The 26438-nt window shown below is 42.4% G+C and overlaps 2 protein-coding genes across 2 annotated transcripts in view; both read left to right on the top strand.

The window, feature by feature from the left end:
- The window catches only part of LOC123464831 (ATP-binding cassette sub-family C member 4-like), an 891549-nt gene that overhangs the window by 570446 nt on the left and 294665 nt on the right, over positions 1 to 26438 (top strand). The window lies entirely within an intron of this gene.
- The window catches only part of LOC102412250 (ATP-binding cassette sub-family C member 4-like), a 157550-nt gene that overhangs the window by 37068 nt on the left and 94044 nt on the right, over positions 1 to 26438 (top strand). The window contains 6 exon segments of the mRNA XM_045162455.1: positions 2504 to 2593; positions 3790 to 3981; positions 14489 to 14583; positions 14807 to 14893; positions 22157 to 22253; positions 25334 to 25501. Of these exon segments, the coding sequence (XP_045018390.1) occupies positions 2504 to 2593; positions 3790 to 3981; positions 14489 to 14583; positions 14807 to 14893; positions 22157 to 22253; positions 25334 to 25501 (729 nt within the window).

Below are 26438 nucleotides of genomic sequence, written 5' to 3'. Positions count from 1 at the left end.
CACAGTACTCTTGAAGCATTTATGGAAAGCACTAAAATTCCATTATAAATACCACTCCATGTGAATGCTAGCACATATTTTTTAATGACCCATTACCAAATTTATTTTGTACCAAATTATGCAGCATTTTAAAATGAGCTATTTTGTTTTTCTTTCAAGAACTTAATAACATGTTCTCAGATTTTTGTGCAACTTGCATTGTAAAACAGAACAGCCTATTATGTTGTCCTGGTCTTGCCTATGGAAGGACTGTGCCCCTTGCTGGGGTCATTAGTAATTATGGCTGTCAGGTTAGATCATGGGTGAGAAATCCCTTGGACTGGGGACACAGACATTGGGGTTTTAAAAAGAGAAGCTGAATCTGAATGAAGCCCCTGCAGGGTTGGGAGGCAGGAGATAGACATGAACTCTGTAACCTGCTCCACTAGACATGCAGGTGGGCAGGTGGGGGCAGGTCTCAGGGACCCAGGTCTCATTCATGAAATGATGGAACTTGGTCTCAATCTTGAAGCTGTAAAATAAATGGTCCTGTGGGAGCTTCCATTTATTCATGGGGTTTTCAACTATGTCTGGTACAGAGTTGGGGCTCAGCTGATGATCCTTGTTGAGTCAGCATCCCCTGAGTCTGGATAACCAGGAGTTGACTGGACCCAGCACGTCTGCGCTGCTGAGTGCTGCCCTCTACTGGTCTCGGCAGAGTAGTGCCCGATCCTGAAGCCTGAACAGGAAGGGAACTCAGTGTCTGACCCTGGGAAACTGTGAGGGGTGGTGACAGGGAGCTGATGTTGGTATGTGACTCATTGTTTTTTAGTCATAACTGAGTGATGAGTAATAAAATAGGAACCCTAAGTGGCATAAAAGGATAAATAAATGGAGAAGGTTAAAAAATATTTCTTATGTTTTAACATCTAGCTTCTTATTGGTAGATTTATAGTTTTTTTCTTTAATCTGGGGATAGTGTTTTTGAACATGCAAAATAATTGTCATTTTTTTAGCATGTGAATGCTTTTATAATTAGTTCATTTCTTTCTGGAGAAATTTTTCATTTTGAGAAATATCCAGACTTTAAATTCAGAGTCATGTTTTTAGTCTTTGGGGCACTTTAGAATCAAGTGTCACCATTCTTTTTTAAGCATTGGCAGCTATTGACAATTTTCTTAACACTTATGATATGTAAAGACATACATGAACCTGTAAGTCTCTCAAGAATGTGACTTGTTATTGGCACAATGAATACTTTGTCCTCCATTGCATTGGGTGGGGGTACTAGTGCATGTATCTCCATGGTTTTTGTTGTTATTTCGTTCCTTTGGGCTTCCCTGGTGGCTCAGGCAGTAAATAAGCTTCCTGTTTTTCTTCAGTAGAAGTACTTTATTATCCTCCGTTCAGCCAAGACAGGTAATGCATATAAATACATATAAAATTGAGGCTTTATCACTTTGATTCCTCATGTCATAATTAATTTATTCCCCACTTCTTGTTGTTGTTGTTGGTGGTATTAAATTAGAGCTCTTGTTAAAAATTAGAGCTTGGATCATTATTAATAACACTTAATTTGCCAAGAGTGACTATTATATAAAGTACCCCTTTGCTTGCTGAGCACTACTGGGGTTCATTCTTTATCAAATGAAAGTGGAGAGATTAGTGGAGATTTCAAATTATTTAATTAAAGGCCAGGCATGCCAGGAGCTTATGCTGCCACCTTGTGGGGGTTGATTGATGCTTTTGAACTGGTGTGCTGGAGAAGACTCTTAAGAGTCCCTTGGACAAAAAAGAGATCAAACCTGTCAATCTTAAAGGAAATCAGTCCTGAACATTCATTGGAAGGACTGATGCTGAAGCTCCAACATTTTGGCCACCTGATGTGAAGAATTGACTCATTGGAAAAGTCGCTGATGCTGGGAACAATTGAAGGCAGAAAGAGAAGGGGATGACAAAGGATGAAATGGTTGGATGGCATCACCGACTCCATGGACATGAGTTTAAGTGAGCTCTGGGAGTTGGTGATGGACAGAGAAGCCTGGCATGTTGCAGTCCATGGGGTCACAAAGAGTTGGACACGACTGAGTGACTGAACTGAATTGAACTGTGGAGATTAATAAGAAAACTTAAAATGATTAAATTTATAATGATGAAAACTTATAAATGATTAAAAGCCTCCCAAGCTGGATATTCTATTAAGTGCATTATATTAATAAGCTTATGTGCATTATTCAGTTTGCGTTTCAGGCAGGTGCCTTGTCATTTCTACTACTACAATTCTGTGGGTGTCTAGAGCTATGTCCTTATGGAAATCTGGTAAAAGAATGAGCCTTGTTAAGCCCCAAAGAGATATGTAAGATTGGATGAAAAGGACTTCAGGACTTACTATCTTAAAATAGGAAGGACAAAAATGTGGATTATATTAGCATATCATTGACTATTACATAATTTTCTCTACCTTCTGAAGTAATGTATGTTACTTTATCGAAATGGGCATATTTTTATAAACTTTAATTTGCAGAAATCAGGAACCCTAACCCTACAAGACCTTTTCTTTACTGCCAGACCTGGTGAACTGTTAGCTGTGCTTGGACCTGTGGGTGCAGGAAAGGTAAGTTGTGATGCCTTTTTTCAGCTTGATGCAATACCACTGCCCTTGTTAAATTCTCAGAGTTGAGCCCAGAGCTATGCGTGCCACAGTTTGAATTGGGTGTACCTAGAACACCCAATTCAAGAGAATCTGTGTCCCATGGAATATTAGTTTTGCAAGAAGGTTTCATGGCCAAATAAATCTAGATAAGCACACACTGTGTTTTCTTTCTTGGTGTTTCACATTGCACAGTTGGGGACCATTGTCAGGAATTTGGACTTCTCAGTGAATGAAATTATTGATGTGACAGCTGTTCAGGTTGGATGGAGACAGTGGGGACTTCTTTTCATCACAGTGGCCCCTCTAGGAAGTCTGGAGATGGTGAAGGCTCTTCCAGGAAGCTCTGAGCATTTCCTCATGGGACTTGATGTGATCCTTTCAGTGCACGTGTAGTGAATGTTCAGCCACGTGCTGGAGTTAAAGACACAGATGTGAGCCAGACCCCGACGTCTCCACCGTCCAGAGGCAAACAGGTTCCAGGGTGAGACAGATACACAGGCAGTTTATCTCAGCCCAGTGTGGTGAGCGCTCTGATGGTGTAGACACAGATACATCACTTCTGTGTGTCACAAGAGATTTGAAAGATGTGCACTTGCACTTAGTGCCCTGTGTTGTGAAACAATGAAATACAGAAACCTAAATGTGGATGAGTACATGAGAGGGTGATGATTTCCTCTATATGGGCTTTTGCTCTTTAGACACAACTCATTTAAGAATTCTTTTAAGTAATCATCTTTGGATATATTCTTAACACATAGCTCTTTAAGGATAAGTGTTTGTCAAATGAAGGATACCTGGATGCAGGAACAACTGCACTAAACATCAGATACATGAAATACACATCCTGCTAGGCTGTTCTGCTAGTGAAGGATGTTAAATGTTCTTAATTTTTGCTGAGTGTAGTGCTTCATTTGGGTGCTCCTCTTGGGCAGAGGAGATTGTTACAGTATTTTATTAATATTCTTTATCAACCATTCATTTGCATTGACCAATAGAGTTATTTTAAATTGTTTAAACTTCCAGGGCTGTACTTTATCCTGTTCTAAATGCAAGAGGTCTATTGTGTATCAAGCACCAGCCTGGGGTCAGCTGTGCTATGGGATGTGTTTCATCCTGAGTTCTGCCTGTTCATGTGTGTGTGTTGCCATCTGTTTCAGTCATCACTGTTACGTGCTGTGCTGGGGGAGCTTCCCCCAAGCCAGGGGCAGGTCAGAGTGCACGGGAGGATTGCGTATGTTTCTCAGCAGCCCTGGGTGTTCTCAGGAACTGTGAGGAGTAACATTTTATTTGGGAAGAAATATGAAAAAGACCGATATGAAGAAGTAATAAAGGCTTGTGCTTTGGGAGAGGTGAGTAAGGACTTTTGAGTAGCATGTACTAGAATTTCAAATGACAGACTTGGTTTAAACTATCAGTAAAGTTTGTTGAAAGTTCTTTCTTTTTTTTTTTTTTTTTTTTAAAGTTTGAAAGATTGTTCAGTGTTGTTAAATATTTACACCGGTCTTCTGAGTGAGTATGCAGGCATATATGCTAGTCCTTCAATCCTGATGCCATAAGGACACTCACAGAATGCTTTGTTGAGGAGGGGGTTGTTTCACTTTGTGAAGTTTCATTTACTTTTAACTTATTTTCATAGTGGAGAATTACAAAAATTTCTAAAACTAGAGTGTACAGTATAATGAACCTTCATGTCCCTACTCCCCAGCTTCAACCAGGAGCAGCTGGTTGATGCAGTCTTGCTGCATCTCCACCCCTGCCCTCTGCCAGCCCCACCCCCACCCCAGGTTATTCTGGAGCAGATCCTAGACCTCAGATTAGTTCATCTGTAAAGCATTCGGCTCAGCTGGTAGAGTCTGCCTGCAATGTGGGAGACCTGGGTTTGATCCCTGGATTGGGAAGATCTCCTGGAGACGGGAATGGCTACCCACTGCAGTATTCTAGCCTGGAAAACTCCATGGACTCTGTAGTTCATGGGGTTGCAAAGAATCGGACACGACAGAGTGACTTTCACTTTCAAAGCTTCCCTGGTGGCTCAGAGGATAAAGACCCTGCCTGCAGTTCAGGAGATGTGGGTTCGATTCCTGGGCTCAGAAGATCCCCTGGAGAAGGGAATGATTACCCACTCCAATATTCTTGCCTGGTGGGCTACAGTCCATTGGGTTGCAAAGAGTCAGACACCACTGAGCGACTAACACACAAATATTTTACTAGTTTTTCTCTAAGAGATAGGAGAGCCTTTGGAAAAACATATTATTTCATCTGAAATATAACCCCAATTCTTCAATATTATCAACCTTCTAGTTTACATGTTGCTAATCATCTCACTGAGAAGTCTCCTTTACCATTGGTTTGAATCAGACTCCACATGAGGTCTGCCCCCTGCACTTGGTTGGTACCTCCTCAGTCCCTTTCAGTCTCTAGATTTTTCTCTGCACTTGGGTATGACTGGTATTTTTATTTAAAGTAAATAATTAAGTAAAATAAGTTAAATTAAAAAAATAAATTAAATTTATTTTATTTAGCATTTCTTCTTAATACTGCATTGTTTCACTGGGGGAGAGATTGTGTTTCAGAAAAGACTGTGTTTCACAGAAAATGGCAAGGTGAAACTCTGAAATTTAGATGAAATCAGTGAATGAATGGTGAAAATGAAATTACCTGATAAGACAATATAATCTGGCAAAAAAGAAAGAAAAATGTAAATACTGATAAATACTGTGTTACTCTCTTAGGTTATAAAAATTGAAATGATAGCATTAAAGGGCTTCTCCTCCCCAGGCCTGTTCAGTGCAGTGTGTTCTTTTGTACTGTAGAAAAAGATTGGGACAGTCTTTCAAAGGTGCAGTGTTGAAGGCTCCAAACTCCCTTTATGAAGCAATAGCAATTTTGCCTGAACAATGACTTGAACATCATAGATTGTATCAGATGAGCAGCATTTTGTGATTATGTGAACAAAACAGAATTGCTTGTTTAATGCTCTTGTTTCTTTCCACTGGGTTGTTGTTAATGGGAGATCTTCTTTTGTGAAAATGATATTGTTACTGAGTCCACTCTTTTCATACTGTGAACTCAGTAACAATATCATGAAGCACAAGCTGGAATCAAGATTTCTGGGAGAAATATCAATAACCTCAGATATGCAGATGACACCACCCTTATGGCAGAAAGTGAAGAGGAACTGAAGAGCCTCCTGATGAAGGTGAAAGAGGAGAGTGAAAAGGCTGGCTTAAGACTCAACATTCAAAAAACTAAGATCACGGCATCCAATCCCAACACTTAATGGCAAATAGATGGGGAAACAATGGAAACAGTGACGGACTTTATTTTCTTGGGCTCAAAAATCACTGAAGATGGTGACTGAAGCCATGAAATTAAAAATGCTTGCTCCTTGGAAGAAAAGCTATGACCAACCTAGATAGTGTATTAAAAAGCAGAGACATTACTTTGCTGACAAAGGTCTGTCTAGTAAAGGCTATGGTTTTTTCAGTAGTCATGCATAGATGTGAGAGTTGGACCATGAAGAAAGCAGAGTGCCAAGGAATTGATGCTTTTGAACTGTGGTGGTGGAGAAGACTCTTCAGAGTCCCTTGAACTGCAAGGAGATCCAACAAGTTCTAAAGGAAAGCAGTCCTGAATATTCATTGGAAGGACTGATGCTGAAGCTGAAGCTCCAATACTGTGGCCATCTGATGCAAAGAACTGACTCATTGGAAAAGACCCTGATACTGGGCGAGATTGAAGGCAAGAGGAGAAGGAAATAATTGAAGATGAGATGGTTGGATGGCATCACTGACCTGATGGACATGAGTTTGAGCAAGCTCTGGAAGTTGGTGATGGACAGCAAAGCCTGGCATGCTGTAGTCCATGGGGTCTCAAAGAGTTGGACACGACTGAGTGACTGAACTGAACTGAGTCCAAGCTCACTCTGCTCACTGCATGATAGGCCAATAAGTCTGAGATGAGGTGTTGAGACAAAGAAGGGACTTTATTCAGGAAGCCACTGACAGAGAAGATGGCAGGTTCAGTATCAGTATCAGTTCAGTCACTCAGTTGTGTTTGACTCTTTGACAAAACATGGTCCACTGGAGATGGCAATGGCAAGCCATTTCAGTATTCTTGCCTTGAGAACCTCATGAACAGTATGAGAAGGCAAAAAGATAAGACACTAAAAGATGAACTCCCCAGGTCAGTAGGTACCAAGTATGCTACTGGAGATCAGTGGAGAAATAATTCCAGAAAGAATGAAGAGACAGAGCCAAAGCAAAAACAACACCCAATTGTGAATGTGACTGGTGATAGAAGTAAAGTCCAATGCTGTAAAGAACCATATTGCATAGGAACCTGGAATATTAGGTCCATAAATCAAGACAAATTGGAAGGGGTAAAACAGGAGATGATAAGTGTGAACATTGATGTTGTAGGAATCAGTGAACTAAAATGGAGTGGAACGGGTGAATTTAACTCAGATGACCATTATATCTACTATTGTGGGCAAGAATCCCTTAGAAGAAATGGAGTAGCCATCATAGTCCACAAAAGAGGCCAAAATGCAGTACTTGGATGCAATCTCAAAAACAACAGAATGATCTCTGTTCATTTCCAAGGCAAACCATTCACTATCATGGTAATCCAAGTCTATGTCCTGACCAGTAATGCTGAAGAAGTTAAATGGTTCTGTGAAGACCTACAAGACCTTCTAGAACTAACATCCAAAAAGATGTCCTTTTCATTATAGGGGACTGGAATGCAAAAGTAGGAAGTCAAGAGACACCTGGAATAACAAGCAAATTTGGCCTTGGAATACGGAATGAAGCAGGGCAAAGGCTAACAGAGTTTTGCCAAGAGAATGCACTGGTCATAGCAAACACCCTCTTCTAACAACACAAGAGAAGACTCTACACATGGACATCACCAGATGGTCAACACCGAAATCAGATTGATTATATTCTTTGCAACCAAAGATGGAGAAGCTCTATACAGTCAGCAAAAACAAGACTGGGAGCTGACTGTGGCTCAGATCATGAACTCCTTATTGCCAAATTAAGACTTAAATTGAAGAAAGTAGGGAAAACCACTAGACCATTCAGGTATGACATAAATCATATCCCTTATGATTATAGAGTGGAAGTGACAAATAGATTCAAGGGATTAGATCTGATAGAGTGCCTGAAGAACTATGGACAAAGGTTCATGACATTGTACAGGAGGCAGTGATCAAGACCATCCCAAGAAAAAGAAATGCAAAAAGGCAAAATGATTCTCTGAGGAGGCCTTACAAATAGCTGAGATGTCAGGTTAGCACCTCAAAAATAGCCATCTCATCAGGGGCAGGATGTCACGTTCTTCTGAGAATCAGAGATGGTTGGACATGAGGAAACAAAGTAAAAAGATCATTTAATTCTTGTGAATATCTTATAAAGCAGCAAGCCTCATGCTGGGAGATATGTTAGTTTCACTTCCTTATAACCCTTCACAGGTGGGCAGGGTCAGGCTATCTTCTTGAGGCAGGCCGTTATGCATGCCTACAGTAACAAAAGCAGCAAGATAAGGATTACAGTCACAGAGGCAGATCCAGTATGAGTTCAAAATTAACCCTTCCTGGTAACAGTATCAAGGTAGCAGGAATGAGCTGGATTTTTATTAAATGGTGTTTATAATGTGGTGATCCAGTGGTTAAAACTCCATGCTCCCAGTGCAGGGGACATAGGCTCGATCTTTTGTCAAAAGCTAAGATTCTACATGCCACAGTTCAGTTCAATTCAGTTCAGTTGCTCAGTTGTGTCTGACTCTTTGCGACCCCATGAATCGCAGCACTCCAGGCCTCCCTGTCCATCACCAACTCCCGGAGTTCACTCAGACTCACGTCCATTGAGTCAGTGATGCCATCCAGCCATCTCATCCTCTGTCGTCCCCTTCTCCTCCTGCCCCCAATCCCTCCCAGCATCAGAGTCTTTTCCAATGAGTCAACTCTTCTTATGAGGTGGCCAAAGAACTGGAGTTTCAGCTTTAGCATCATTCCTTCCAAAGAAATCCCAGGGCTGATCTCCTTCAGAATGGACTGGTTGGATCTCCTTGCAGTCCAAGGGACTCTCAAGAGTCTTCTCCAACACCACAGTTCAAAAGCATCAATTCTTTGGTGCTCATCCTTCTTCACAGTCCAACATTCACATCCGTACATGAACACAGGAAAAACCATAGCCTTGACGAGACTGACCTTTGTTGGCAAAGTAATGTCTCTGCTTTTGAATATGCTATCTAGGTTGGTCATAACTTTCCTTCCAAGGAGTAAGCGTCTTTTAATTTCATGGCTGCAATCACCATCCACAGTGATTTTGGAGCCCAAGAAAATAAAGTCTGACACTGTTTCCACTGTTTCCCCATCTATTTCCCATGAGGTGATGGGACCGGATGCCATGATCTTCGTTTTCTGAATGTTGAGCTTTAAGCCAACTTTTTCACTCTCCACTTTCACTTTCATCAAGAGGCTTTTTAGTTCCTCTTCACTTTCTGCCATAAGGGTGGTGTCACCTGCATATCTGAGATTATTGATATTTCTCCTTGCAATCTTGGTTCCAGCTTGTGTTTCTTCCAGCCCAGCGTTTCTCATGATGTACTCTGCATATAAGTTAAATAAACAGGGTGACGATATACAGCCTTGACATACTCCTTTTCCTATTTGGAACCAGTCTGTTGTTCCATGTCCAGTTCGAACTGTTGATTCCTGACCTGCATACAGATTTGTCAAGAGGCAGGTCAGATGGTCCAGTATTCCCATCTCTTTCAGAATTGTCCACAGTTTATTGTGATCCACACAGTCAAAGGCTTTGGCATAGTCAATAAAGCAGAAATAGATGTTTTTCTGGAACTCTCTTGCTTTTTCCATGATCCAGCAGATGTTGGCAATTTGATCTCTGGTTCCTCTGCCTTTTCTAAAACCAGCTTGAACATCAGGAAATTCATGGTTCACGTACTGCTGAAGCCTGGTTTGGAGAATTTTGAGCATTACTTTACTAGCATGTGAGATGAGTGCAATTGTGTAGTAGTTTGAGCATTCTTTGGCATTGCCCTTCTTTGGGATTGGAATGAAAACTGACCTTTTCCAGTCCTGTGGCCACTGCTGAGTTCTCCAAATGTGGTGGCATATTGAGTGCAGCACTTTCACAGCATCATTTTTCAGGATTTGAAATAGCTCAGCTGGAATTCCATCACCTCTACTAGCTTTGTTCGTAGTGATGCTTTCTAAGGCCCACTTGACTTCACATTCCAGGATGTCTGGCTCTAGATGAGTGGTCACACCATCGTGATTATTTGGGTCATGCAGAACATGGCACAAGGCACAACCAAAAATTTAAAAACAATTTAAGAGCAAATATATGGACTTTCCTGGTGGCTCAGATGATAAAAGATCTGCCTGCAATGTTGGAGACTCGGGTTCAATCCCTGGGTCCAAAAGGTCCCTGGAGAATGGAATGGAACCCACTCCAGTATTTTTGCGTTGAGAATTCCATGGACAGAGGAGCCTGGCACACTATAGTCCATAGGGGTCGAAAGAGTCAGACACAACTGAGTGACTAAGGCTACGCTACAAATACTGTGTAAGAAAAGAGCGGAAGCAAAGGTAAACAGTGAGAATAGCAGCTCCCATTCAGAGTCTACATGCAAATCATTTTCTCTCTCTCTCACGTGTGTATACACACATAAGAAGGTATGTAAGTTATTCTTTATGACTGTCCTCAATGTTAATTTCCTCATTTTTTGTTGGTAAAGCTGAAGGTTAGGGGATGAAACAGCTGTCCTTAACATTTGGAGCTCAAGTTCAGATCTGTTTCTGTACAACTCTAGACTCCATTCTTGTCCTTGGTGCTGCGCTGGCTTGAGGAAGTTTAAAACAAAGAACTTTTTAAAAAGCAGATGATGGATGAAGGTGGAAGGTGGGATGTGGAATAAACAGATCTCAGGCATTTCCTCTTTACCTTAATCATGTCCAGCTCCTGATGCCCACATCAGACGCCAAAGACCTAGGCCAGGTGTGAATGTTTCTCTCATGACCTTGCCTTTCTGGTGAAGCTCAGCCCTGTCTTTCTCTCCCACATTTGAGCATCTCTGGAGAAGAGCAGCTGTGGGACCATGGCTACTATTCAGCATTTTCCTCAGGGTCCATCGTTCTCCCTGGGGGCGATGCTCCGCTGCAGCCACGTGGCATGACTGGACCAGTACCGTGGACAGTGTTCTGAGGTTTCCCTCACCCTGGACCATCCATGCAGCAGATTCTGTGAGAAGGGGCCCTGCAAGACTGGGCTGCACAGCGATTCTTCTGTATGTGATGATACAAATATTTACAAAGATGGACTGCTCTCCTGTTTGCATGGTCAGGACAGAGAGTTGGGGCCCCTCGTGCCCATTCTCTCCTTGGCAGGAAGGTGGCCTAGGGCAGAGGAGTAGCTGAGACTGGAGTCCTGGACCCGGCTGTGTCACTTACCTGCTGTCACTGTGAACATGTCCTGTTATCTGCCTGAGGTTTCCACAGCAAAATGAGAACACTGGTTCAGCGGTTTTCCAAGAGGTTTTGTTGCTACTCTGAAATGTCCTCTATGACTGATTAGCAATTAGCAAGGGGTTAGCAAGGTCTTTGCAGCACTTGGGAACCATTTAATGAGTTATGAGAGCCTCTGCTTATCTCCTTTTGGAATCCATGTGTCAGTGGATGGACATGAGATGGTCACAGATAGTAGAGGTGTCTAGAGTTATTTTGGGCTTCCTTGGTGGCTCAGTGGTAATCTGCTTGCAATGCAGGATCCCTGGGTCAGGAAGATCCCCTGAAGGAGGGCATGGCAACCTCCTCTAGTACTCTTGCCTGGAGAATTCCATGGACAGAGGAGCCTGGTGGGTTACAGTCCATGTGATCGCACAGTCAGACACAGAAGTGATTAAGCAGCGGCGGCAGCAGAGTTATTTTGGCCTGAAGATACAGAGACTGCATCTGTAGTAGAAAAGGTTTGACCTTTAGAGAAAAATAGTCCCGGATAGTAACTCCAGGTGTTTGTCTCAGTTTCTTCTCTTATTACATTGTGGAGGGGTGGGATTACCCTAAAGGCTACAGGCCACGCCTGTGCAATGCAAACAAGTCAGGGTTTCAGTTAATGGTAGCAGCTGTTACTAACACAGCCTTTTCCTCTTCATTCATCCATACTTAAATGCATATAAATATTATAAAGATTTCTCCTTACAGTTCTCCCTGTGCTCACATCTGCCTAATCTTGGAGGAAAAAAAATAGTTAAAAAAAGCAAAATTTTTTGTATTACATATGTTAATAACTAGATGTGTTAAACTAGATCTAATTGAAGTAAACCTTTAAGGTTATTGAGCTGAAAACTTTTCTGTAATAAAATAGGGAGATATGAAGTAATCATATTGGGAATATCAATTCAGGCTGATGAGATAACTCCAAAGTCCAGGAGTCAGCAGGCTCAGGGATTGAGTCTCAGTTTCTCTGTTTACTAAGAGTGTGATTAGTCACTAGTATCAAGTTATCAATTCCTGTCCTTTTTCCATTTATGGAGGGTTTTCCTACACTTTAGATTCTCACAGCATCCTTGAGTTTAGTGACTCTTGTTTCTGCAGCACATTCTGTAGAAGAGGAAAGTGAGACTTAGGAGATCAAAGGATTTTTTGAATCATGGAGACCCCAGAGTGCCATTTGCTTCTTCCCCAAATTTGCTAAAGTAGAGACAAAGAAATGAGTGCTGCTTGTCTATGCCATAATCTGTCCAGTGATAAGTACAGGCAGTCTAAAATTTCTAATATAATAACTGTAACTTAAACTTGATTGTTATCTTGTCATTTTGGGGATGTTCTTGTCATCACTTTTTCCCCAGGTACTCTGGGGAAAATAAACAGATTTGTCTATTTATTTCTTAAATAGTATTCAAATAAAACTTATGATAGATTCCCTGATTCTCAAATCAAAGCTTCATATCCTTCTTAACTTTGAGTGTTTTCTGCTTCCATGGGCAAACATCTACTTGGTTTAGCTGATCTGCTCCATGTTCCTTGAATACACTGTTTCCCTTTAGATTTTCCTGCCCAGCCTGCTTTTTTTTTTCGCTCCCTTTTCTTATATAGCTCTTGTCTGCCACTCAATGATTGGTCTTAACTATCACTGTGATGACACCAGTCAGGTCCTATTCCTTCTGTGAAAGTGGGAAGCTGACACCATGTTCAGCAAAATTGGAAATTTAAGACACACTCATTCCCTGATAAAACTAGCCCTCTGCCTTCACCACCCTGGCCACTAGCTCTCATTCCTGTGTCTCTAGCATAGACCTTCACACTTGCATGTCCAGCTGCACCGTGATATCACCATGATATCATCTCACCTTGTCCACAAGTGAAGTCTCCTAAACTGACATCCACCATCTTCCCCAACTCAATATATGGAGACCCTGTCCTTCCCCTTCCTCATGTCTCAGATGCCACAGTCCTCCTCTTCTCTTACATCCCACTCCCATCTGGTCAGAGGTCTTACAGACTCCACCTTCTAAGTGTGTCTGGAGTCTGACCCTGTTGCTCCATTCCTGCTGCTCCCACTCTGGTGGGAGCATCATCTATCCCATAGATTATTCCAGTAGCCTCCTCACTTGTATCCACCCTCACCCATTCCCCCTTACTGCCTGTTTTCCACAAAGCATAGAAGTGAATCTTTAAAAAACCTCAGACCAGGTCAGTCCTCCCTTCTCCCCCTTCCCCTGTTACTGGGAGTGCCCCCAGGCTCCTCCTGCTCTGTCTCTGCCCTTGCTCCCCTCATTCTTACTCAGCTCTGCTCTCCTGGCCTCCTTACTTGTCCTGAACACCTTGGGCATCCCCCCGTGGCCCCTGCACTCGCCCATCCCTCTGTGGGGAGCAACCTCTCCAGGTCTGCCTGAGTCCCTCCTCCTCCCCAGATCTGCTCACACTTCCTCTGAGCAGAGCCCTCACACCCCAGTGTGGACTCACTTCCCTGCTTCACTCTCCATCCCCCTGAGCCGGCTTCCTTTTCCTTCTAGTCCTCAGTACTTGCACTCAGGTTAATTTCTTATATCATCCATCTTCCACCATGGAAAGAAACTCTGGGACTTTGTTTCTTTGTGGCTGAATTCATTGTGCCCTGAATAATGCCTGGTGTATAAGTCAATCTTCAGTAAATAAGTGTGAAAATAGTCAAATGCATAAATGCTGCGAAAAACTACAGAATGAAAACAAATGAGAAACCAAAGAGCTTTTTTGGTGGTGTTGTTCAAGGCTATAGTTTAGTCACTATGAAACATTCCCATTGCTCTTAATCAAATACTTGTATGAAGAGCTGGTACTAAAGGATTAGGAGGATGGGAATTCCCTGGTGGTTCAGTGGTTAGGGCTCCATGCTTTCATGGCTGAGATCATGGGTTCAATGCCTAGTCAGAGAATTAAGATCCCACAAGCTACACGGTTTGGTTTAAAAAAAAAAAAATAGGATGAGAGGAAAGTGAAAGTCGCTCATTCCTGTCTGACTCTTTGTGACCCAATGGACTATACAGTCCATGGAATTCTCTAGGTCAGAATACTGGAGTGGGTAGCCTTTCCCTTCTCCAGGGGATCTTCCCAACCCAGGGATTGAACCCAGGTCTCCTGCATTGGAGGTGGATTCTTTACCAGCTGAGCCACAAGGGAAGCCCAAGAATACTGGAGTGGGTAGCCTATCCCTTCTCCAGCAGATCTTCCTGACTCAGGAATTGAACTGGAGTCTCCTGATTGCAGGCAGATTCTTTACTAACTGAACTATGAGAGGAGGATAATACATTTTAAGTCTTATACTCTTTCCCTTTTCTTTCTCCACATAGGATTTACAGCTTCTGGAGGATGGAGATCAAACTGTGATAGGAGACAGAGGAACCCCACTGAGTGAAGGACAGAAAGCGCGGGTCAGCCTCGCCAGGTAAATGGGGTTTCATTTACCATCCTGCCCCTCCTCCTCCATGGCTCCTAGTGGACGTGAGCACGCAGACCCCGCTCACCAGGTGGGCCTTGGTGAAGCAGGGTCTTGGTTCTTTCTATGGACTCTTGGAATGAACATGGAGTTATTGGACATCGTCATGATTCAGAGATGAGCCCCAGGCAGTGTGAAGTGTGTTCTCCTGATATCTCTCTACATTTTCTAGAGCCATGTATCAGAATGCAGACATCTACCTCCTGGATGATCCATTCAGTGCAGTGGATGCAGGAGTCAGCAGACACTTGTTCGAACAGTGAGTTTGCTCCTGTGTTTCTATCATCTCTGCTTTCCAGGAACCTTATAGAGATCATGGAAGAGAGCTCAGGAAAGCCTTTGTGCTTCAGGAGATTCAGCTCATTCTGCCCTGGTGTCCCTCTCCCCGTCTCTTCCTTCCACAGAAGATCCATTGTAGAGAAATCTTGTATCATCATGAGGTCAATAAAGGACAATACAGCAGGTGCTTCCATTCTGTGGAGACCAGTGGGGTCTGTGCTTTAGGGAGTGAGGGATAGATGGCAGATTCCCCCCTGCAAATTGCAGTTGATGGATCCAGACCCAAGGAATAAGAAAGATGATACACGGTTTTTAAGTCAGAGATCAGGTCTTGGTAACCTGGTACTTGGCTGGCAGTTCTTTTCCACCATTTTTTTTTTCTTTTATTTATTTATATTTTTAATTGAAGGATAATTGCTTTACAGTATTTTGTGGCTTTCTGTCATACATCAACAAGAATCAGCCATAGTTACATCCATGTCCCCTCCCTCCCAAACTTCCCTTCCACCCTATTTACCCTTCGTCACCAAGCCCCTGTTTGAGTTCCTTGAGTCATAAAACAAATTCCCATTGGCTATCTATTTTACATTTGGTAATGTCAGTTTCCATGCTACTCTCTCCATATATCTCACCCTCTCCCTCCTTCCCTCACCCTGGTGTCCTTAGGTCTTTTCTATATGTCTGTTACTCCATTGCTGCCCTGAACATAAATTCATCAATACCATATTTTTAGATTCCATGTATATGTATCAGTATATGATATTTATATTTCTCTTTCTGACTTAATTCACTCTGTATAATAGGCTCTAGGTTCGTCCATCTCATTAGAACTGACTTGAATGCATTCCTTTTTATGGCTGAGTAGTATTCCATTGCATATATGTACCACAGCTTCTTTATCTGTTAATCCTCCATCATTTTTTTAGGGCATATGAGAAGCAAAGTTTTCAGTACTGACTGGAAAGACCCTTGTTTTATGCTTATTATTCTGTATGTTTGAAAATACTTAGTAAAGTCTAGAATTTAAGAATGATTTATTCTACATCAGAGTTTATTCTCTAAGTCTGTAAATCTGTCTCTGTTTTGTAAATAGTGTCATTTTTGCAATATTTTATATTCCACATATAAGTGATATCATATGGTATTTGTCTTTCCCTTTCTGACTTACTTCACTTAGTGATAATCTCCAGGTCCACTCATGTTTCTGAAAATGGCATTCTTTTTTTTTGCTTTTTTTTTAATCCATTCACCTGTCAGTTGACATTTAGGTTGTTCCCATGTGTTTGGTGTTGTGAATAGTGCTTCTATGAGCATAGGGGTACATGTGTCTTTTTGTGGTTTTATCTGGATATATGCCTAGGAGTGAGATTGCTAGATTATAGGGTAATTCTATTTTTAATTTTCCAAGGAACCTCCAAACTGTTTTCCATATTGCCTCTACCAACTTACATTCCCACTAACAGTTTCAGTTCATTCCAGTTGCTCAGTTGTGTCTGACTTGGAGACCCCATGGACTGCAGCACGCCAGGCCTCCCTGTCCATTGTCAACTCCTGTACAGTGTAGGAAGGTTCTATTTTCTTTATATCCTTTCTAGCCATTGTTGTTTTAATGATGGCCATTCTGACTGGTGTGAAGTTGTACCTCACTGTAGTTTTGATTTAATAATTCACAATGTTAAACACCTTTTCATGTGCCTATTGGCCATCTATCTATCTATCTATATATATATGTCCTTTGGAGAAATGTCTGTTTAGTTCTTCTGCTAATTTTTCAGCTGGGTTGTTTGTGTTTGTTATTGAATTGTATAAAGTATTTGCATATTTTGCAGATTACCCCTTATTAGTTTCATCATTTGGAAATATTTTCTCCCATTCCATATGTTGTCTTTTTGTTTTCTGATGGTTTTATTTGTTGTGCAAAAGCTTGTACATTTGATTAGGTCCTATTTGTTTATTTTGTTTTTATTTTTATTGTCTTGGGAGACTGACCTAAGAAAACATAGATATTATTTATGTCAGAAATATTTTACCTGTGTTCTTTTCTAGAAATTTTATGGTGTCATGTTTTAAGTTTAAGTCGTTAAGTCATTTTGAATTTATATTTGTGGGTGGTGAGAGGGTATGTTCTAATTTCACTGATTTACAAGCCTGTGTCTCTGCCCTTATGTCTTAGTCTCCTCTTCATCTAAGCTCACCAGTCCGATTAAATTAGGCCCAGAGTAATTAAGGGTAACAGTTACTCCTTTAAAGTCCCTGTCATGAAATTCTAAGGTACTAATGGCTAAGATATCAGCAACTGAATTTTGAGGGGACATGACTGATTTACAGCAGGTCCAGAATAACAAAGTAGAAACTTCAGCAGAGTCAGCGGATGTGTGAAGAGCTCTGACCTCTGGACATGAGAACCTGGGATTCCACATCTACTAAGCAGAGGTTGTTAGACTTTGATGGAACCTGCCCGTATGAAAAACATGCTTAGTGCTGGGGTGATGAAAGAGTTGTGGAGATGGATATTGGTGATGGCTGCACAACAATGTGAATGTACTTAATGCCACTCAACTGTATGCTTAAAACGGCAGGAATGGTAAATTTCATGTTAGGTATATTTTACTACGGGGCTTCCCTGGTGACTCAGTGATAAACAATCCACCTACCAAGCAGGAGATGCAGATTGGATCCCTGGGTTGAGAAGATCCCCTGGTGAAGGAAATGGCAGCTCACTCAAGTATTCTTGCTTCGAGAATCCCATGAACAGAGGAGTCGGGTGGGCTACAATCCATGGGGTTGCAGAGTCAGACATAACTTAGGGGCTGAAAAACATCAACAACATATTTTACCACAGTTAAAAAAAAAAAGACTGCATAGTAGAATCGAATCTTTCAGAATCCGAGGTAGCAGAGGAGCTGACACATGGCATGGCCTCCAGTTCTCTAATCTGGCCCCCTTTTCCCATGCTGTTTTGATCTTGACTGGATGAATTTTCCCTTAGAGAAGTGCCTTGTGACTTGTCATGAGTTCAGTGAGCGGGGCTAGTGCTGTGACAGGGATTCCCCACCCCCACCCTCCTGGCATCATGAGTAGCTTAGGCTCCCTCTTCCCAGGACCCTGACCTGGACGTAAAAATGTCTGCCACCCCATCTTATGTGAGGAGGCACAAGTTCTCCATCATTTCCTGAACAGTTTCTGCTGGCCATCACATCTGTGTCACGGGGAGGGCAGAGGGAGGTATTCTGATTGCTGAGAACAGTGTGCTGATCACAGTAGTCCTCCCAAGTTCTTATTCAAACACAGGAAGTATTTGTAAAGTTTTCTTAAACATTTTGGGTTTAATGACTTGAAATGTACACTTGATGGAAGCAAGCTTGTTTAGATTGTTGCTTGCTAATCACAGCCACATTCTCTAGGGAAACTTAAAGCAGAGAGCACGAAGGCAGATTATGAAATCACTCAGCAGCAGGGGGAGAATGTTCTCTAATTAGAAAGTTGGATGGAGTATTACTCAGCCATTAAAAAGAATGCATTTATGTCAGTTCTAATGAGGTGGATGAAACTGGGGCCTATTATACAGAGTGAAGTAAGCCAGAAAGAAAAACACCAATACAGTATACTAACGCATATATATGGAATCTAGAAAGATGGTAACAATAACCCTGTATATGAGACAGCAAAAGAGACACTGATGTATAGAACAGTCTTTTGGACTCTGTGGGAGAGGGAGAGGGTGGGATGATTTGGGAGAATAGCATTGAAACATGTATAATATCATATATGAAATGATTCGCCAGTCCAGGTTCGATGCACGATACTGGATGCTTGGGGCTGGTGCACTGGGATGACCCAGAGGGATGGTATGGGGAGGGAGGAGGGAGGAGGGTTCAGGATGGGGAACACATGTATACCTGTGGAGGATTCATTTTGATATATGGCAAAACCAATACAATATTGTAAAGTTAAAAAATAAAATTAAATTAAAAAAAAAGAAAGTTGGGTGGAATAATATGCTATGAGTGATGGTGAGCATGTTGAAGCTTAGTAATGGGGTTATTGTTCAGTCACTCAGTCGTGTCCTACTCTTTGTGACCCCATGGACTGCAGCACACCAGGGAGTATTTTGTATTAGTAATGGGGATTGTTTTATATTACAAGTGAATGACTCACACTCTACTTGCAGTTAACAGTTTCCTTCACTTGTGAATATACATCCAAGTTTATTAAGGTTCTTGAATTTACATCTATATGTTGCAGACATTATGTGGGTTATATCACCTACAGAAGGCTAGCTGCCTTAAGGGAACTGATGCAGCGTTACCTGTGTCTATCTTGGATTTTAACATGTTTCAGCCCCATATCACCAGACCCCTGCATGCTGTGTCATCAGGTCTTTGGGTCTGTCCTGATCAGACTCCAACGCTGCTGTCTACACAGCTCACCCTCCTGCTCCAGCCCTTCAAACCCCCTGCCAACCATGTTCAGGATGCAGCTCCAGGTCCTCAAAAAGAGAACATGATTCTTTTCTGTCTGCTCCCACCAGCCTTTCTAGCTCTGCTGGATTTGTGGGAGCCCTTTATCACCCCTTCCTGGAGAAGGGAAGGGCAACCTACTCCAGTATTCTTGCCTGGAGAACCCCATGGACAGAGGAGCCTGGAGGGCTACAGTCCATGGGGTCACAAAGAATCAGACAAGACTCAGCAACTGACACTTTCATTTTCACTTTTTTATCACCCCTGTCTGTCTGTATATTCTGGTCCCTCTGTCCCCAAGCTAGGGAACAGTGTGCCAGGGCACAGAAAGAAGGTGAAAAACAGGCCCTGCCATTCTCCCTGCTCCTCCAGGGGGTACCTGTGCCCCCTGTCTTCCAACAGCCCACAGAGGGCTGCACTTGACCATTTATGAGTATCCCTCCAAGCTCCCATAAGCTGTGAATGCACGGAGGTGCCTCAGCCCAGCTTATTCAGTCCCAGGACCCCTGTACCTGCTGTGTCTTCTTCTAGGGATGTTTCCCCAGAGAGTCTCAGGGCTCCTGTGCCTCCCTATCTAAGACAGCAGCCCCCCTTTCTTTTCCTTCACAGCACATGTCATGGCCTGAAAGGGCGTTTTCTATATTAGTTCTGTGTGTCCCCATTTACATGGTATATAGTGTTGTCTCCTGTCATGGCCAGAGGGTATATCCTTGGCATGTAGGACAGTGCCTGGCTCACAAACCTCTGCTGACTGGATGAATGAAGGTGGGGACTCTGTCTTCTTTGTTTTATTTGGTACACATCCCTGTACCATTGGATGTGTCCACTCTTAACGCAGTCCATTATAGAATTATACATGGTATTATACTTCCTGGTGTACTGCCAGACTGGTGTACTTCCATTCTTCTAGACTTCCCTGGTGGCTCAGGCAGTAAAGTGTCTGCCTACAATGTGGGAGACGCAGGTTCAATCCCTGGGTCAGGAAGATCCCCTGGAGAAGGAATTGGCAACCCACTCCAGTACTCTTGCCTGGAAAATCCCATTGACGGAGGATCCTGGTAGGCTAGAGTCCATGGGATCGAAAAGAGTCGGACATGACTGAGGGACTTCACTTTCATATGGTTATTATAAGATTAGCCTAGCCCTTACATAGGAATAACAATTAAACAACTGACTGTTGAAGCAATCATTTTTATGGCATGGCTTAGAAATATTTACTCTAAAAACCTGGAAAGTAGAGTGGTTTGGAGAAATAGTATTATATTTAATTAATTAATTTTTATTTATTTATTTGACTGCATCGGGTCCTAGTTGCAGCACACAGGATCTTCTTGCTTCATGTGGGATCTTCCATTGGCGACACACAGCCTCTCTAGCTGTGATGCACAGGCTCAGGAACTCTGAGGCATGTGGGATCTTAGTCCCCCTACCAGGGTGCCGGGGATCTAACCTGTGTCCCCTGCATTTGCATGTGGATTCCCAACCACTGGAAGTATCACCTGGGAAGTCCCCTAAAAAGCATCTGAAGTTTAGTCACTTGTCTGATGTCATCAGGCTCGTGAGAGGGACTGAGCTGCAGTCTGCTGCCTCCAGACTCTCCATCTGACTCACTCACAGGCTGACCTCTGGCCCAGATCCCTGAGATTTGCTCTACGAGAGGCTCAGGCTCCCAGAATACCTGCCTGGAGCCCTGTCCATGGTCACTAGGGCCCTGGACCCACTCACTCACTTCCCTGGAGGGGCTGTAGACCCTCTGGGGTGAGACTGGGGCTGAGTCCCTAGGGATCTGCTTTTAAAATGTAGGAGCAGTCTGAGGGGTTACTATGGGAAACAAACAAACAAACAAACAAACACTGAAGTTTGAATTCTGAGGAGGTCTTGGCTAAGGAAATTGTGTGTCCTTTGAGCCTTGGGTGATCAAATCAGAGTAAGATTTGGATTGTTTGGACTCTCATCTTTCATTTTCACATTCAGAAAGTTTTTAGTGCAAGTGAAAAAAAAAAAATTACTTCCTGGATAGGACTGGCACCACTTCCTGGGGGTCTGCATTTAAAATGTAGCAGCAGTTTTTTTATTGTAGAAAAGAAATTAAAGCTGCTGTTGGATGATTCCTGCTGTAATTTGGATTCCGTTCTTTCACTTTCATATTTGGAAGGTGTTCAGCCCTAGTGAAAAAAGACTTGCTTCCTGGATGGAACTGGGAATGTTGTAGAGACTGATGAACGCCATGCTGGCATTAATTTTCTATCTAGTACTATTTTGGAAGAAGTATCTGGAAAATGCACTCTGGCTAAAGTTACCAAGAATCTATTTTTTGTTGCAATATGTACATCATTAATCATGAATAATCATCTGGAAAACTGCCTAAGAAAAATGTACACTTTTTTATATGACATAGATTCCTCTTTTCCATTCCTGCATAGAGATAAAAGTGTTTTACTTCAGTCAAGTTTTAGAATTCCAGTATTAGTTGTTTTTCTTTATGAAACATGTAAATGGGTTAAGCTGAGTTTTAGGCAAAAAAGCCTTAGCTGTTAGTGCCTTCTTCACGGGATTGCTTTTTAGAATTTTTTAGTGTAACTATTCTTTAAAGTTTGCTGCTGATGACTGTGAGGACCTAGTCAGATTTATTGATTTATGTTTATTCAATTTGTATTATTGATTTAGTATTTAAACTACAGATCTTTGCTGTGTTGTTTTTGTCTCATGTTTACAAAATATGTTTACAATTTGGAGCAGCCCCACTAATCTGCTTTTGTATACTGTACGTTTTACATTTGTAGGTGTATTTGTCAAGCCTTGAGGGAGAAGATCACAATCTTAGTGACGCATCAGTGGCAGTACCTAAAAGCTGCAAGTTGGATTCTGATATTGAAAGGTGTAAGTAATTTCTAGCTGTCTGTGGAACTTGCTAGCACTCAGGTGTGCTGAAAGCCAGGCCTCTCAGCAGGTCACTCTCCTTGGATTCAGGGTAAACACCTTCTTCTCCCTCAGTTTTACAGCTGCTTCTTCTCAAAAGTGGTGTTCATGTCTTTGACAAAGAATCCAAAGACCTGTAGAAATGTCATTACTATAATCTAAGCCACATAAACCCTAAAGTGTATAAAAGTGCTACCACAGGGTTACTGAGTCATCACTGTTCTTGTGAAATTTGTTAAGGATAATGATGCTCTTTTATATAGAGCTTTTTGTTTTCCCCTTCCAGGATTTAAGTCAAAGTATATTATTTGGAAATTAGAGATACTAAGACCTGTTTGTAACCATGTGATTGTCATTTAGCAGTTTACTAAAGAGCATCTTCCATTAACACCAGAAGTGAGGCTGGGTATCTGAGTACCCGGGTCAGAGACGCACACTCTGCTGGTGTCCCCAGTTGCTGGTCTCACTGTCTCTTTCCATGCCTAATATGTGTGGGAGCCTGTGCAGCAGGACAATAAACCTCTGCCTTATTGGGCTCCTGTTCTTATGGGGACAAAAGTGACAGAGAGAGAGGGATGGAGCTGACATCCTGGCTGCCTGCTTAAAGAGCTAGTGCCTCACATGGCCTGAGTGACATGAAGGTGGGAGCCATGCAATAAGGCAGGGGGTCCTAAGGAAGGAGCTGACGTGGCAGTTTGGAGGAACAACAGGAAGACCAGTGTCTCTGGGGAGAATGAGCAGGGGGACGTGGAGGGAGCTGCTCTCTGAGCACTGGGCAGTGGGTGGAAGTGGGATGGAAGTTTTGGACAGTCCAGAGCAGAGGAGTGATATGGTCTGATGTGGGATTTAAAAGATTCCTTACTATTATCTGGTCCCATTCGCAGAAGGGAGAGGATGACTGTCCTCTCGAAATTGTCAGTACTTGCTTGCAGAGTATAGCTACAACCTTTGTGCCACCAGTCGTTTCCTTGTGCGTCTTACAGATGTAGAGTGGAAAGTGGTAATTTCATTTAAAAGGTGCTTGAATTTTGCCTCCCAAGTGAAATAACACAATGTATCCTGAATAATTTTCCAGTTCTGCAGTGTCAGATGGTACCCAAAGTCTTCATTGAGTTTCTCCCAGGGGCCACCTCAGGGGATAGGGTGAGAGGGGGTCCAGCGAGGGTCCTGGGTCTTCACCACCTGACTTGTCTTAACCAGAGCTGCTCTCATTTTATGAGTTTTTCATTTTAGGATTTTTTATAATATTTTGTTTGCCACTGACTAAATCCTCTGAGTCTTATTGCATGGGGTGAGAAAATTGTGAAAATATCTACATATTATTTTATATGACTTTATAAGGGAGGGAAACTGTGCAAGGATGTGTCACATGTGTTCAAAGAAAAAGATTAGATTGGCTGTAGCCTAAACAGAGGCCTGATTTGGGGAAACCTCGTTGGCTGCTTGTGGTTGGTTGTTCCTAAGTTTTTTTCTTGGATCTGGGTGCACTGATTGTGGCTTAGATTTGGTTTGCTGGCTGCCAAGGCATTCAGTTCAGTTCAGTCGCTCAATCGTGTCCAACTCTGCGACCCCATGAATCGCAGCATGCCAGGCCTCCCTGTCCATCACCAACTCCTGGAGTTCACTCAGACTCACGTCCATCTCGTCAGTGATGCCATCCAGCCATCTCATCCTCTGTCGTCCCCTTCTCCTCCTGCCCCCAATCCCTCTCAGCATCAGAGTCTTTTCCAATGAGTCAACTCTTCGCATGAGGTGGCCAAAGTACTGGAGTTTCAGCTTTAGCATCATTCCTTCCAAAGAAATCCCAGGGCTGATCTTCAGAATGGACTGGTTGGATTTCCTTGCAGTCCAAGGGAGTTTCAAGAGTCTTCTCCAACACCACAGTTCAAAAGCATCAATTCTTCAGCACTCAGCTTTCTTCACAGTCCCACTCTCACATCCATACAGGACCACTGGAAAAACCATAGCCTTGACTAGACGGACCTTTGTTGGCAAAGTAAAGTCTCTGCTTTTCAACATTCTATCTAGGTTGGTCATAACTTTTCTTCCAAGGAGTAAGCGTCTTTTAATTTCATGGCTGTGATCACCATCTGCAGTGATTTGGGAGCCCAAAAAAATAGGTCTGACACTGTTTCTACTGTTTCCCCATCTATTTCCCATGAAGTGATGGGACTGGATGCCATGTTCTTCGTTTTCTGAATGTTGAGCTTTAAGCCAACTTTTTCACTCTCCACTTTCACTTTTATCAAGAGGCTTTTTAGTTCCTCTTCACTTTCTGCCATAAGGGTGCTGTCATCCGCATATCTGAGGTTATTGATATTTCTCCCGTCAATCTTGATTCCAGCTTGTGTTTCTTCCACATTAGCGCCACCCCAATCTCATGGCCTCCTTGTTTAGTTGCTTTAACAGGTGGAATATTGAATTTTCAGCTAGGAACTTGCTGCATTTGTGGGGAAGCTATAAAATACTGTGAAGATGCAGCTCCTGGGTTCTCTGTCTAGGGCTGGTTCCTACATGTCCTGTCCCAGCTGAGCGCATGATACTATGAAAATGGCAGTGGTCAGTGAAGTTTTGACGAATGACTGTTACCTATATAGTTGTGCTGTGTCCACTTTGTGTCAGTATTTTTCTCTCCTAGAATATCTTCTCCGATTAATTTTTTAAAAAATTCTGCTTCTCACATGAGGTGTTTCTCAATTCCAGTGTTGTCTAAAAAGACTGTGCTGATCCTCCCACCAACCTCTGTACTTCTTGCTTCCCTAAGTGCCCACGGTAGTTATGTCAGTGGCCTCCGTTCTTAACACATGATCACACATTTCTTTCATATCCCTCAGAACCTGACACAGGGTTTAGCAGAGAATAAAATGTTCTGTTCTGTGTAGAGTTGAACTGCATTAGATTTGTCAACCACAATGTCAGATCCAAGGATCATTTTCTTAGGAAAATCATAATTTATGACCAGTTAACTTTAGTTGATTAGTGTTCAGATTATATTACTATTATCTAATGCAAATATATTCCTCTCAAATTCTTTATTTTAGGGCAAAATAGTACAACATGGGACTTACATTGGGCTCCTGAAATCTGGGGTAGATTTTGATTTCCTTTTAAAGAGGAATGAGGAAGAACCATCTCCAGATCTGGAATCTTCTACCCTGAAGAATCAGTCCAGACCCTTAATGAGAGGTGCTGCTCCAGAGCTTCAAGATGTGAGTTTCTCATCCTGCAACATGCCGCTGTATGTCTGCTCTTGATAGACTCATGGAATTTCAGTCTATTCCACTGGTGACATCTTCATTTGTCCTAAAGTAGATCCTAAGATTCCAAGGCCCTGTTCCATGGAACTGGTAGAGTTAGAAGAGCATGAAGGAAGCAAGCCTGCTTGTGGTTCTCCTTTGGGTGTAGGATGGAGGATCTTATGGAGATCAGTAGTGGGTGCACTGCTATGACTTCCTGGGTGTATGTGACTCACCATGATACGTGAACTCTTTCATTTACCATAGTTACATCCTACTCATTGTGGTGGCCCCCAGCTTCCCTTATGCATCCAGAGGCTTAATATGAAGACTGAGTCCTGATGGTGCCACATTAAATCAGCTACTTTTCCTGTATGTTGGAATATTCTGGCACTGCAGGTGACTGATGGTAGTATTTTGCCTCATTGTCAGATGATTTATGATAGATCAGAGGTAGCATGTGCAAAGAACCTGATAAACAGCAGACTTTGGAGTTAGTTCCCATCTTCCTTTCTTATCCTTTAAGTCTGAGAACCACGTCTAATCCACATTGAATCCCAGTGGTCAAGACAGAGCTGAGGACATCCTGGGCTCCTGTGACTCTATAATGCATTCTAAGTCCTTCAGACAGAAATGCGGAAATGCACTAGATCTCCCTTAAAAACATACATAGATATTCTTCAGTATCCAAACTCTGGATGATTATGATAAGCATTTGGATTAATTCCTCAATTTCTAAACTCAGGAATCACTCTCTGAAATTTAGGAATCAAAGAGATTCAGATTATAGGCTTGTCTCTTACTATCCAAACCCATTTTACTCAAATTCACTCTGTGACCTCAGTTTATTGTATTTAGCTAGTATTTTGAACCACAAGTATGCTGTATGTTTCATGTTTCTATGATTGAA

This window comes from Bubalus bubalis, chromosome 13 (genome assembly GCF_019923935.1).
Source record: "Bubalus bubalis isolate 160015118507 breed Murrah chromosome 13, NDDB_SH_1, whole genome shotgun sequence".
In the NCBI taxonomy this organism is placed as follows: Eukaryota; Metazoa; Chordata; class Mammalia; order Artiodactyla; family Bovidae; genus Bubalus; species Bubalus bubalis.
This window is presented reverse-complemented; position numbering and strand designations above follow the sequence as displayed.